Raw genomic sequence first — 14753 nt, 5'->3', positions numbered from 1 at the left:
CAAGCATCGGGAATCAACAGCTACAAGTGTAACCTTTACTGACTAATATTTTCTGTTTTATAATTGCAGCTTCCAATGCCTTCATACAACAGAACAATGGTGCTTCATATAAAGCACCATGGTAAGATCAGGGATTCTCTTCTGATGGCTCTCAAATCTCACAGCTACAGTAAGATGGGGGCTGTGTCAGTTAGTCTTTGCTGGTAGCAAGCAACAGAAACAGATCTCAGATGACTTACAGCAAAGGGAGGATACAGCAAAGAAGCAGGAATGTGCAGGCAGGTGGAAGACCAGTGATCCAGCCTTAGAAATGGACTGCAGGGCTAGAAGCAGAGCTATGGGGGAAGGCATGCTAATCAGCATGCAACCATTGCCAGAATGACCTGTCACCATGTTACTGTCCACGTTACTCTGCTCAAAATTCCTATTCTGGGGAGGGGTGTGCAGTTGGCTCAGCTTGGGTCATGTGGCTGCCCCCTGGCTAGGGCAGATTGGGGCACCTGATTGGCTGTGCAGGAAGTGGGCTGAAAGCTGTTGGCTCAAACCCACCGATGTCCACCACGTGGACCCCATCACATAAAAGCTGGGATTGAGTACTTGTCATTGTCTTAGCCAACATACCAACCTAAATGATTTACTCTTATGACAAAGGAGTCGATGCCTTCATTCTCTCCAGCAGCTAGAAAACTAGGTGGTGTTTGCATCAGGTTTGAAATGAAGAGCAACTAATAAAAACTATTATATGAGTCAAATGTTGCAGCAAGTATAATGTGTTAGGTCGTTATGGGGAGGAAATGAGGCTGAAATGGAAAAATGCTTCTCTTGGGCACCGTAAATCAGAATGGTACACTTCTGGCCAAATGTGTCTCCCCCTGAAGACTTAGAAGACCTGGAGTGAACATGGTTATCCTTTATATTGTCGTTGTTGATGAATGGTCCCTTCTGGCAGCACGCCCAGCTTATATCATGAAAGGAGGGCTGTGCATGGTGTGTACAGTGTCAATCCATGAGAATGAGCCTCGAAGCTACATGATGCAAGAACAAAAGACAAAGAAGCAGCACAGGCCAATGATTTTTAGTTCAATGCTTATGTCTTGCCACTCTGGTGAACCGCTGTTACAAAACGAACTCCCTTTAAAAGAAAAACCTGAGAACCAAAATGAAGTGAGGTATTTCTTGGAGAAGTCCACATATCAGGATCACTGGCAGACTATTCCTTCTGGTAACAAGCCACTCTGACAATGAAATCCCAGGGGTAGGGTTCAGCTCAGATTTCTTCACAGCAGTGCAAACGGCAATTGAGTAGGCAGGCAGAGGTTTTTGAATAGAATTGGCGTCCTTTCGTCCTATTTCTTTTTGTACCTTTTCTATATTTTCCTGATTAAATGGAATTTTGAAGCATCCCCAGTAACCAAGTAGTATAAATATTGTCTCATTGCCTCTGAATTTCCATTCTATGATCTGCACCAAGAATTGATTAAAGCCAGACTTCCTGGTCCTTCGTTTCTCTGCTAATCTGTTGCCATAAATCTATGGTAGAATAATGCACATTCTAGAGAAACAACACAAATGGACTCATGGTGTGGGAAAGGAGAGCAAGAGGTATGGACATGACCTAAAGATGACTACAGGTACAAGAGAATGTTAAATGGGACTCTTCCTGACTTGGAGTTTCGCCCAAGGCCCCAAAACTGAGCACACTGTTAAGTACCCACTGATTCTAGAGACATGCCAGACCATTTACACAAGGCTGAGTGGAGAGCCCAAACTATTTCTGCCATCTATGGCCCCTCACCCCTCTTCAGCTTATGTAAAAGAGAAGGCAAGAGTGAAAGAGGGCTGTTCAAATTCTGGAAGCTTGCTCCTGCCTTCCAGGCAAGTGGAGGGGACTTTGAGAGAACCACTTGGAGAGATTGGCAGGTTCTCCTGTCATGAAAGGGCACAAGAAATGGTGCTTGACTCTTCTGAAAAATTCAACAAGTGAGAAGCCAGCTGGGGCTGCCTAAGACTACCTACTGTGTTTTCCCGAAAATAAGACTTAGCCAGACCATCGCTCCAATGCGTCTTTTTTGCAGCAAAATTTTTTGCTCTCAAAGATGCATTAGAGCCGATGGTCCGGCTAGGTCTTATTTTCAGGGAAATACAGTGTGGGGGCAGAGAGTGGCTGCAGAGGGAGCAGCCTCAGCTTCCAGGGCTTAGTGAAAGGCAGAGTTGCTGGGGTTTTCCCGTCTGCTAAGTGTACATCAAGCAAATAGCTGGCCTGCGGCTGTTTTGAAAGGACCCTGCCCAAGAGGCCTGTCTGCAATGAGGTGACACAACAGAAAAAGGCAGGGTGGGGACATGCCACCAAAAGCAGGAGCTGATGTTCAACCAGTGTATCATCTGAGAATAGGTGAGAAGGGACTCCCAGCAACAGGGGAGGGAGGGGGGTGTCTCCAAAAAAAAATCCCCAAAGAACAAAGAGGCAGCATTTGGACATTAGCACACAGAGAACTCCAATACCAGGTAACAACATTATTAATTGTACGAAATAACAGAAATTTATTTTTTTCACAGTTCTGGAGCCAGATGTCCAACCTCAAGGGGTTGACAGGAGCACAATCCCTCCATAGCTCTAGGGGAAAATCCCTCCTAGCCTCTTCCAGCTTCTGGTGGCTCCAGGAATTCTTGGTTGTGGCTGCACAACTCCAATGTGCATCTTCATCTTCATGTGGCCTTCTCCTCTGTCTCTGTGTTTATTTCCTTTTCTGTATCTTACAAGGACACTTGTCATTGGATTTAGCGCCCACCTGGGTATTCCAGGATGCTATCACCTCAAGATCCTTAATTATATCTTCAAAGACCCTTTTTTCCAAATAAGGTCATATTCAGAGATTCTGGGGATACATATCTATCTTTGGTGGGAGGACCACCATTCAACCTACAACTCAAGTTAACTAAGACCTTTTACTGCTCCTTCCTCCTCCTACCCTCACCTGACAGAGACCAGAAAATAGTGGAGGAAGCGCAGAAAGGGTGCAATAAGGTAAGTGAAGAAATTGATCCATGTCTTTCCCCTTTGCTGTTCCACAGAGTTACAGACCACAACTGAGCTGAGGAAAGGTCAGAACTTCTAATTGGATGAGTAATTGAATTTTTTATATTGGATTAGAATGGACTTTTTAACAACCTAAAAATAAGATTATTTCTTTATACCTGAGAGTCATTGGAAAAGCTGTGGGGTTTACTCAAGCCTCAAGCTCCAGCCCTGGAGGAACCAATGGGCAGGGGAGAGAGCCCACAGAGGTTGTTTCAAGGCAGTGGTGAGGGAAAAAAAAATTAAGAGTCTCTTCGTTCATACACCTTACAGAGCCCAGCCTGTTCCATAGATTTATACGTGTTGCACTGTTCTGTGATCGAAACAATCTTATTGCAATAGCCTTTTAAAACTAAAATCTCTTAGGCTATATCCAGGATGGACCGGCAGTATTTCAACAGTTTTAAAAACTGAGTTGCTGCTGGGTTTTGTTTACTTTTACTTTTTTACTAATTACACATTTAACCTTGGTCTGTCTTCCCTCCTTATAGGTAAGGTTTATTACATTGCTCAATCATAGAATCACCTGCTTCATTACAGCATTCAGTCCAGAGCAAAGCCCTGCTTCCTTGAACCTTCCCCCAAGTTACCTTATAGAAGGGGATCAGCAAAGAAGGCTGCCACATTCTCTAGTTCTACCATCACTTTGGTTTTATTGAACCCTTCCACGGAAAGATGTGTACAGATGATTAGCGCGGGAAGCACATGGCTACTTCATGAATGTCTACTACTTTCGTATCGAACTGATGCATGCTAGGGATGCAGTAAATACTGTTGAATTAATTACTGCGTTAAATAGATAATTCGTATTTTTGTCCAAAGTTTTGTCAACATTTAGCTGAGCACTGTCTTGACTGGAAGCAAATAGGGTAGGCTACAGAGTAGTTCAACAAATCTTGCTGCCCAAAAACGTTAGTCGGGCTAGTTTTTTTCAACTCATGCAGGGATGCTGGACTACGCGACCTCCGCCACCCAGCTGCGGAGAGGCGGGCCGACGGGCGCTGACCCTCTGCGCAGGCGCCATTTCCACTGCACGCACGCGCTGGATCCAGGCTGCGTTCTTTGGTCTGCGGGCTTGGATTGGTTGAGCCGTCTTGGTCCCGCCCTGAGAACCGGAAGTTCACTCAGGGCGAGGGGATCAGTGAGGGCCCGTAGGCATCGCCTACGCTTCTCGGTGAGACACACTGCAACTGCAGGTTGGCTGGGGTCTCGGCCCACCCTTGCTTGGGGAAACCCACACCTGCTCGGGGAGGCTCTCGGTGTTTCCTGGGCCGGGTAGGCCCGAACGTGCCCTAGTCTCCTCTAGCGGAGGTCCCGGCGTGGGCAGATTTCTCCGTGCCGCCGCTGCTTCTGGGCTGGGGGCCAGACTCACCCGGGGACGATTTGCCTCCGGCTTTGCTTGTCGCACCACACCCATTCGAACCCGAACCCGAACCCGGACCAGAGCGGGCCTTTAGACTGCTCCCTCCCACTAGCTACCTAACTGTTGAGCACTTGAAATGTGCCCAGTCCGAATTGAGTTCTGCAGTAAGTGTAAAACAGCGAATTTTGGAGAATCAGTATGAAAAAGAATATAAAATATCTCAGTAATTTGTTTATATCGATAGCATCTTAAAATGGCAGTATTCTGGATACACTGGGTTAGATAAAATATTAATTTCACCTGTTTGTTTTTTAACGTGGCTACTAGACAATTTTAAATTTTGTCAGTGGCTTGTATTACATTGCAATTGAAGAAAGCGTTGCTCTAGAAAGGAATCAGCAAGCACTGGCCTGCAGCTGAATCCAGCCTGCCTGTCTTTGAAAAAAATACTTAATTGGAACAAAGCCATACCCATTCATTGACGTATTGTCTATGGCTGTTGTTCTTCCATAAGAGCCCAGAGTTGGGTAGTCCATACAGAGATTTGATGGACCGCAAAGTCTGAAATATTTACTATCTGGCCTTTTACAGAAAAAGTTTGCTAACCCTGTTCCAGAACAATGCCTGCTGTGGTAAATATGTGTAAGCCTTTTCATTGTAGTCCTGTGTAATTGTCAGGCTTACAGTGTAACAGGCAGACACTTCTAAGGACTTTATAAGGACTATCTCGTCTAATTCTCATATTAATCCTAGGATGTGGGATTTCCCCCATTTTGTAGATGAGGAAATCGAGGCACAAAATGGTCATGAAATTTACCCAATGTTCTAAATACTCCTTACTTCTGGGAACTGTACCTTCTTGACCTTCCTTATTCATAAATGGCTTGACGCCTGGAACTCACTTGATTAGTCCACAGTAGGCACCATGCTCCCTTTTTGTTTGTTTGTTTGTTTTTGAACTAGAATTTTTTAAATGACTTTTTAACTAGAATTGAGATGAGGTTGGTCTCGTGGAAGAAGCTGAGGGCGCTGAGCTTAGGTGCAATGGGTACAAGCAAGGTGATCTGTAGTGACCAGAATGAAGCTCACAAGCAAAGAGGAGAACATCCTGGGTGCTGTTTACTCATTTAACAAAAAACATTTGTTGAGTAATAGTGAGCACTGGCCAGGTGTTTGCCAGGTGTGTATCAGTGAATGGAACAAATGTCATTCTTAGGGTCTTGTGGGGAAGACAGACAATTAACAAAAATTAACATGGTACGGACCATAAAAAACAATGTGCAAATACTTGATGTTTTTTTCAGGTTTCCTCATCAGTAAGATGGAGATAAGTTGTACACCTGTCTCGGTTCTTGTGACGATTGAGATGACATGAGTGTGTATGGCAAGGAGTTGCTCAATAAATGTACATTGTCTTCCACTGTTAAGAGGTAAGTGAGGGAATGAATATGAGGAATTGGGGGCATCGTGTCATTTTAAATATGACAGTCACCAGTTGTTATTTGTAGGAGGGCTCTCAGGTGAGTTGTGCACAGCACATGTTTTTCACATTTCCTGATTTAATGTCACTCATCTAGCAAACCCGAAGTCAGGTTCTGTGCGTTCCGTCTAGGAGCAGGGCGGGAGCTGTCTTTGGGCTGATAACAGCGTAACTGGGATGGGCCTGCTGCAGGAAGGGAGTTGTGCCTCTCCAGTGGTGGCAGTCCTGGTTTAAATCAGAATCACCTGGAGAACTGAGACAATACCCAGGCCTACTTTCAAAGATTCTAATTCATTACCATTCTATCAAACAAGGGCCTGGCATTGCTTGTTTTTGTTTTTGTTCCTTAATTTCTCCAGGTGATTCAGATTTGCATTCAGGACTGAGAATGACTCATCGTGAGAGACTAGGCTCGAAGCTTCTGGAGCAAAGGCTCAGAGCTGTGAAATGGGCAGTGCCTGTCCGTGGTTCTGTGGGGTCACGGAGGAGGCTGGAAGGCAGCTTTTCATCACCTGGCCAAGGACCTTAACTCCAACCTGAGAGCAGAGGGGAACCTCTGACACGCTTGAAGGGGGAAAATAAAGGACTATCTTGCTAAGATCTGTACTGGAAGATGACCCCTCTAACAAAGCATCATGAATCAGAATGAAGGCAGTGTAGACTCAACTGGAGCTGGCCCGATGGTGGCAGGCCCAGGTTCAGTTTCAGTATTCTTCCTGCGTCCTTTAGTGGCCAGTGTCTGTCCTTGTGGAGTGAAATTGGCCGGTTTCTTTGTATTCTTTCCACTGGGCTGGAAGGTCCTTCAAGGTAGAGAGACTCAGCATCTATCATGTACTAGGTACATAATAAATATTTATTGAATGAGTTATGTAGAACTCAAAACTGGACATACAGTTTACTTTGTCTTTTTATGGCAGTTCTCAAAATTTTGTATCCCAGTTGTTTCCACGCTATACCCTCCTAGGGTAATAAATGCTTTATAGTCACATGATTGTCCCATAGGGGAAAGAGACAGTTTAACAGGATTTAAATGCTGTTACAAATATGGAGGACAATGGAAAACAGTATGGCAGATCCTCAAAAAATTAAAAATCGAATTACCATATGATCCAGCAATTCCACTTCTGGGTGTATACCCAAAAGAATTGAAAGTGGGGTCTTGAAGAGATATTGTACCCCCATGTTCATAGCAATATTATTCACAAGAGCCAAAAGGTGGAAGCAAACCATATGTCCAGCAACGAATGAATGGATAAGCAAAATGTGGTCTCTTCATAGAATATTATTCAGCCTTAAAAAAGGAGGAAATCTTGATACATGCTTCAGCATGGATAAACCTTGAGGAAATCATGCTGAGTGAAATAAGTCAGTCACGGACAAATACTGTATGATTCCCCTTATGTGAGGTATCTAAAGTAGTCAGATTCATAGAGATAGAAAGGAGAATGGTGGTTGTAGGGGGCTAGCGGGGAGAAAGGGATTGTTTCCCAAGACGAAAAGAGTTCTGGAGGTTGGTTGCACAACACTGTGAATGTACTTAACATTTCTGAACCGTATGCTTAAGGGGTAAGATGGTAAATTGTATGGTAATGTGTAGTTTTCCAGAATTAAAAATTAAAAATAAATAAACGAGGAGAGGTAAATAAAGGGGCATATGAAGTGAAGAGCAAAGTGCTTATACATGAATACATCAACTTCTATAAGTTTATGTGTGTAAAGAACAAGTTTTGCTAGTAAGACAGACTGCTGCTGGCATGGCACTGAAGCCGTGGAGTTCCAGTTAAATCTCCTTCAGAATCTCCTTGAGACTCTGACCCTTCGTTGAGAAATTCTGATCTGACCTGAGTTAAATATTGCCTAACCCCTTGTGGGCACTCTAGACCTGTCTCTTATTAACCACCCTGCTGACATCCAGCAAAGTTCAATCCTGCTTTCTGCGGTAGTGATGCATATAGAATGAATATAGAATATGCAGGCAGGATAAATATTTCTTCTTTGTTAGGAAACTTTCCAGCATATGGGGGAGGGCTTGAGAACCTCACCATGACATGGCTGCTTGACTTCCTCCAGACCCCACGATCCCAGGCAGACGTTTTGAGAGAAACATCCAGCAGTTGAGGGCATGTATTCTTTATTCTTCTGTGCCATCTTGCCTAGTTTTTATTTACTGAGCTTTGATTCTTAGGAAGACCTCTTTTACTGTTGTTAGTCTTTAAAAGTGGAATTTTAAAAAGGAAAATCAATGATCTTGAAGTATTGATTCCTGATCATTAGAAAAATAGCCACTTAAGATCCTGAATTGATGAACCACTGACTGACTGTTAAATGACTTAAAAAAAGAAAAATGACAAAAAAAGAAACTGCCCAGGTTGTCTACACTCCAGTTCCCTCTGAAGTAAAAATGTAAGACCCAGAATCTTGGTCATCCTTGAGCTGTCCCAGCCCGGAAACACCAGGAGAAACCTCATAGTTGTGGCCAAGGGTATTTAATTCTTTATATTTGGTAATAGAGTTTGAGGGGAGAGTCAGCCGTTTTAGATTCAGCGATAGACTTCTGAGGAAATTGCGAATGCTAATGTGAATGCAAAGTCACAGGTGATGTAGCCCCTTTGCGATATTCTGATTCTAGAAGGAAGGTTGATTGATCTTCCGTTTTACCGTGCCATTTTTCAGTAGGTGCACATCTTAAATGTATAGAGTTTCTCATGAAATTATATTAGACTAATAACTTTTCTGATTATGAAAATAATACATATTCATCATAGAGAATACAGAAAAGAGTAAAAGAACAAATCTTACCAATCAGAAAATGCCACTGTTAAAATTTTGTGTATCTATTTTTGGCCTTTCACTTGTGATTTTTAAATAAAATTTGGACCAGACTTTATGTGTTGTTTTTAAATAACAGCTTTATTCAGATATAATTGATATACCATACAATTCACATTTTTAAAGTGTACACGTCAGTGGTTTTTTACTATATTGACAGTTGTGTAACTCATCACCACAATCAACTTGAGAAAAGATTTTTCACCTCCCCCAAGAAAAACTCTGCCCCCCTTAGCAGCCACTCCCCTTGTCATTCTACCCCACTGGTCACTCCTGCTCCCCAGCCCTAGCCAACCACAGATTTACTTTGTGTCTCTATAGATTTGCTTATTCTAGACATTTCATGTAAGTGGACTCGTACCATATTTGGTCTTCTGTGTCTTAGCATAGTGTTTGCAAGGCTCATCCATGTAGTATGTATCTTTTTATTGCCAAATAACATTCCATTGTATGGACATACTTCATTTTGTTTATTCATTCATCAGTTGATGGACATTTGGGTTGTTTCCACTTTTCATCTATCATGAATAATGCTGCTATTAATATTCGTGTGTAAGTTTAACTATCTGGAACCTAGTTTCTTCTCAATTTGAAGGAAATTCTTATGTATACAGCCTCCCTGTCTGTCATTTCTTTAAAGTAAATTTATAAAAGTAGAATTGCTCACTAAAAGGACATTACATTTTACAGCCTTTGTCAGATGGTTTCTAGGAAGACTGCGTTTATTGTCTGTAATCGCTTCAGTGTTGTTAGCCTGTGTACGTCCAGTGGTGGTTATTTAATATCAAGTGCTATAAAATGGGAGTCAATGGGTTTTTTGAAGGATAGGGTCCCTGCTATCAAGATTGTATATATGTAGATTATGTGGGGGGAAAAATAGACTGGTTAGGTAAACATTTGCCTGCCCAGGATGAGATCCACACAGACATAATCATCAAGCAACTTTTTATACCTAAACGTTAAAAAGAGAAAACAGTTAAGGGAACCAAACTCTGGCCTAGGGACCAATTAGTCCAGAGTCATAAATCCTTAGGATAATTTAGTCGAACCTTTACTGATTGTTTAGAAGACGCAGATGTCAGCACAGTGGCACCTGTTTACTTTGGGGCCCGTCAGACCTGGTTCCATCTGCCTCCCAACCTGTGCTAGCTCATTTTTTCTTTAGGTTCCGTGGGACATCAAAACAGCATCTCCTTTGTGCCTTGTTTCTCATTCTTGTATATTCAGAAAAGTACCACTTAAAGATGGTCAAATCAGCAAGTTGAGTTAGATAGCGGAGTATGGGGGGACGTAGTCCAGCCTCGCTCAGCCTTACCCTGCTGATGCTGATACTGGCATGATTTCATCTCCAACGTGACCACCAAATTCCATCCAAAGGAACTGACAAATCTTGATCTGTAAAATTAGAACTGGAAAAAATTGCAGCAGATCTTCCAGCAAGCTTCTTTAAGTAGCTATTGATGCAGAAGCTGTTTGCAGTGCCATTTTTTTTTAACCGCTGAGAATCAGACTTTTGAAACTAAACCACACCACACCATGGATCCCATTTTCTAACATGTCGCACCCATTTTTATGACCTAACTCTTTTAGAAAACACCACGTAGGTAACTGGCAGGAAGCTGTGACTGGCAAATACAAGCCTAAGAAAATGGAAACCTCTTTTTCTTTGCAGCTGTAAAAATGTCTGACAAGACCCAGATCGCTGCGAGCGCTTCCCTTATTGAGCAACTGATGTCTGAAAGGAACTTTGAGGATCTTGGCAACCACCTGACTGAGCTAGAAATTCTTCATGTGACTAAGGAGCACCTCCAGCAGACAGATGTAGTCAGGGCTGTGTACAGAGTCCTCAAAAACTGCCCCACCGTGGCTGTGAAAAAGAAAGCCAAGCGTCTTCTGTCAGAATGGAAAGCTCTTTATAAGGATCCTCATTTCAAACCAGGGGAGAGCCTTAAATTATCCCCTACAGGTGGACATGAAGAAAATGCAGGACTTGCTCATGACGCAAGTCAGGATGAGGTTTTGGGCGGCTCCAGTCCTAATTCTTGGCTATCATCCCAAGATGTTATGGCAAAAGCCACGGAAATGGTTGTGCCTGAAAATAGCCCCCGTCCAGTAGGACCTAAGGAAGAGCACATCAAGGCTGCTGACCCTCAATCCACTGACAAGAGACCGGATGAGTCGCTGGATCCTGCAGTGCCCATGAGAACGAAATGCACAGAACTTCTTTATGAAGCTTTAACTAGTTCTTCCACATATCATCCCAAAGCTGATTTGTGGCAAAACTTTGCAAGGGAAATCGAAGAGCACATTTTTACCCTTTATTCAAAGAACCTCAAAAAATATAAAACTTGCATCAGAAGCAAAGTTGCCAATCTGAAGAACCCCCAAAATTCTCACTTACAACAAAACTTGCTCTCCGGGGCCACGTCTCCAAGAGAATTTGCCGAAATGACTGTCATGGAAATGGCAAGCAAGGAACTGAAACAATTGAGAGCCTCCTACACGGAATCTGGCATACAGGAACATTATCTTCCCCAGGTGATTGAGGGCACACAGACAAAGAAAATAAAATGCAGACGCTGTGAGAAGTTCAATTGCAGGGTCACTGTAATCGCCAGAGGAACACTTTTCCTTCCAAGTTGGGTGAGGAATTCAAACCCCGATGAAGAAATGATGACCTATGTAATCTGTAATGAATGTGGGGAGCAGTGGTACCATAGCAAGTGGGTGTGCTTGTAAACAAATGTTCTCTTAACAGCCGATAACCAGACTGACACCTTCTATTTGTACCACCCTTTTAGGCTTGTTTTAAACATCTTGTACGCACTTTTTTCCCCCATTAGTTTCAGGTACACAAAACAATGTAATAGTTAGACATTTATCATTTATATCCCTCACACAGTGACAACCCCCATTCCCCCATCCACTACTCCTCTGACATCGCACACAGCCATTACATTTCCACAGTCTCTATTCCTAATGCTGTACTCCGCTTCTTGTAAATATATACATATTATATATATATATATACATATATACATATACATATATACACACACATATACACATATACAAACTTGTAGTTGACATTCATGATTGTTCAGCTTAAGCTTCAGGTGTTGTACACACTATTTTTAAAACAATCCTAAGAAGAAGGAAAGAATGGCGTTTCTGAAGCTCACACCACTATCACTAAAAGTTGATGGTTTGGGGAGAGAGAGTGGGTAACTCCATACCATTGTGCTGCTGGCCACTTAGTACTCCGCTGTACTCAGAGTGTGGTTGAGGGCAGCTCAACATAATCTGGGAGATTGTCAGAAATGCAGACTCTCAGGCCCCCAGCTACTGGATCCTAGCTGCATTTTGGCAGAATCCCCACGTGTTCCTGTCCAAGCAAGTTTGAAAAGCGCTGCTTTAATAATCAGCCTATCGTATAGTTGTCAGGGGCTGCACATTAGAATCATCTGGGGCGCTTTGAAACCCCACTGATACTGAGGGCCCACCCTAGAACCATTACATCTGAATCTGTGGTATGCAACCCAGGCATCAACATTTCTTTTTTAATTCCTCAAATGATTTTAAGATGCACAGTTGAGAATGGCTCACACATACGCCCTCACTTGATCCTTTCCAGAACTCTAAGACTGTTCTTCTGTATACTTTACAGATGACAGAACAGGTCCACAAAGGTGCCTTGACTTGCCCAAGCGACACAACCATAAATAGCCCAGCTCAAACTACTCCCAGATTTTCATCCTCCAAATTCCCTGTCCGAGCCTGTCTCAATACTGACTGCTGAGAAGCGTATTCCTGGAGATGTGGGACTGACTACATGAATACTTTAGGCTCTAACATTGGGTAACTAGAACTTTGCTGTGTTCCCCCCTCTTTTCTCACTCTACAGTCTCTCTTGAGCAACGAAAATTACCCAATAACTAATCCCACAGAATTTTGTTTCGAGTCCTCTTGCTTAGTTGAAGGAATCGTTTTCTTTTTTTTTTTTTTTTTTGCACAAGTCTCCAGGATACTCGTTAACTATGACTTTTGGCTTCTGATGTTAGGGAGCCTGCATATTCCCAAGGACATGTGTGTAAGGTCAGGCGGGGAGGACAAAAACCCTCTGAGGCTCTGGATCTGGGACTGCAAATTAGACTGACAAAGGGCATTCACAAGAGAAAAACAGTTTAGTAAGGAGCAGCACAGTGGGTACACACGCAGGAGAAACTCAATGATGAGTAATGCAAAGGGGTGGCTGGACCTTGGGCTTATCTAACATCTTAACAAAGAACAAGTCTATAGAGAAGTAGCAAGACAAAGGAAAAGGGCTTTAAGCTTTTAGGGGCAGCAAACTGGGGAAGTAAACACATGGGGGATAATCGTTATTTAGTCAAGTTCATTTGTGTAAGCTCTTCTGGGTGCCATCTCGCCTCTAGTAATAAAGTTGTCACCCACTTCCTGGTACGGAATTCACGAGGGGAATTTATGTTCTGCTTTCAGGCAGATGGGGGAGGGCCGGGAGCTCATCCCGTGTCTGCTTTTTCTCATTTGCTTTCAGTTCAAAACGATCCTCATGCCAGGATGGCATATTTGGGGGTGGCATACTCTGAACTCCTTTAGGTTTGAAGTTCCAATTTTGCTTATGTAAAAACAGCCATTAATCTGTTAGAGAAAGTCCATCACCTCAGCCTTTTAATCCACCAACATTTCTCTAATAAGTGAATTAAAGAGGAAATTACTTCTTTGAGGCCTTTGCAAATGGTATTTAACCAATATGTATAATGCTTAAACAGAACAAGCCTTCTGTGTGATTACAGCTGATTCTTTTCTTTTGTAAAAAATTCATAGAATGTTAATTGTGATTGTTTTAACAAGTTTACTTCGGAGTTACCTACAAACCTACATATTTTCACCAGTTCTTTTCTCCTAACTTGCTCTGTCAGGGCTCTGAAGGCCTAAGCATGTACAGTCTACCTGCCTTATGACAGAACTCCCCAAAAGGTGCACAAAACTAAAATGTGTTTTGAAGAAATTGTCTTGACGCCATCGAGTGTGAATTCCATTTTGATCTCTTTCTCCCTCTGGCTTCCCAGGGCTGCTTATTACGATGTAACATGTTAATCTTTCCAAAGAGAAACTTACAAAGTCCCCTAAAACTTCAAGTTTCACAAAGTGCGGTTTGACATGACTTGAAATGATCTTAAAAACTATTTAGTGGGGCTCCTTTTCGGCCGGGACCGCCATCTTCCAGTAATTTGTCAAAATGACCAACAGAAAGGGAAAGAGGAGAGGCACCTGTTATATGTTCTTTAGGCCTTTTAGAAAACATGGAGTTGTTCCTTTGGCCACATACATGCGAATCTACAAGAAAGGTGATATTGTGGACATCAAGGGAATGGGCACTGTTCAAAAAGGAATGCCCCACAAATGTTACCATGGCAAAACGGGAAGGGTCTACAATGTTACTCAGCATGTGGTTGGCATTGTTGTAAACAAACAAGTCAAGGGCAAGATTCTTGCCAAGAGAATTAATGTTCGTATTGAGCATATTAAGCACTTCTAAGAGCCGAGATAGCTTCCTGAAACGGGTGAAGGAAAATAATCAGAAAAAGAAGGAAGCCAAAAAGAAAGGTACCTGGGTTCAGCTGAAACGCCAGCCTGCCCCACCCAGAGAAGCACACTTTGTGAGAACCAATGGAAAGGAGCCTGAGCGGCTGGAACCCATTCCCTGTGAATTCATGGCATAAGTATAAAAAAATAAAAGACCTCTGTAAAAATATTTCTCTTAATTGAGGAGTGTGGTGTCCCCTCCCCCAAAGAAATATTTAAAGAAAAAAAAAACTGTTTAGTGGGTATAAAAGCACAGCACATGGAAACCAAGTGTGATTAATTCATGTCAGTATTTGCTTTTCGGTTTGGGGTTTTTTATGTGTTTTGGGGTTGTTTGGGGGTTTTCTGTTTGTTTTTTTTGTTTTTTGTTTTTTTGGTAGTTTTTCTTTATACTGGAA

At 42.6% G+C, this 14753-nt stretch overlaps 1 protein-coding gene and 1 pseudogene across 4 annotated transcripts; both read left to right on the top strand.

Moving 5' to 3' along the window:
• The first annotated feature begins 4183 nt into the window (after positions 1-4183).
• TCEANC (transcription elongation factor A N-terminal and central domain containing) lies at positions 4184-11623 on the top strand. Of its 3 annotated transcripts, none has more exons than XM_081042096.1 (3): positions 4184-4250; positions 5744-5869; positions 10421-11623. In XM_081042096.1, exons 2-3 carry the CDS (start codon positions 5821-5823, stop codon positions 11485-11487), a joined length of 1116 nt encoding a protein of 371 aa, XP_080898222.1. In that variant the 5' UTR covers positions 4184-4250; positions 5744-5820; the 3' UTR covers positions 11488-11623. The 3 variants fall into 3 exon arrangements, with proteins under 3 accessions (XP_080898222.1, XP_080898221.1, XP_080898220.1); XM_081042095.1 differs by having other exon boundaries at positions 4199-4272; XM_081042094.1 differs by having other exon boundaries at positions 4199-4603.
• A 2285-nt stretch (positions 11624-13908) lies between these two features.
• LOC308494357 (large ribosomal subunit protein eL21-like) lies at positions 13909-14524 on the top strand (annotated as a pseudogene). The gene has a single exon. The product of its transcript is annotated as a large ribosomal subunit protein eL21-like (transcript).
• Positions 14525-14753: the final 229 nt, after the last annotated feature.

This window comes from Rhinolophus hipposideros (genome assembly GCF_964194185.1).
Source record: "Rhinolophus hipposideros genome assembly, chromosome: X".
In the NCBI taxonomy this organism is placed as follows: domain Eukaryota; kingdom Metazoa; phylum Chordata; class Mammalia; order Chiroptera; family Rhinolophidae; genus Rhinolophus; species Rhinolophus hipposideros.
This window is presented reverse-complemented; position numbering and strand designations above follow the sequence as displayed.

Excerpts from the sequence above, each read along its gene's own strand:
- TCEANC (XM_081042096.1), top strand. The coding sequence starts at position 5,821 with ATGGCAAGGAGTTGCTCAATAAATGTACATTGTCTTCCACTGTTAAGA. Across the intron at positions 5,870-10,420 it reads TTGTCTTCCACTGTTAAGAG|CTGTAAAAATGTCTGACAAG; the intron begins GTAAGTGAGGGA and ends TTTTCTTTGCAG.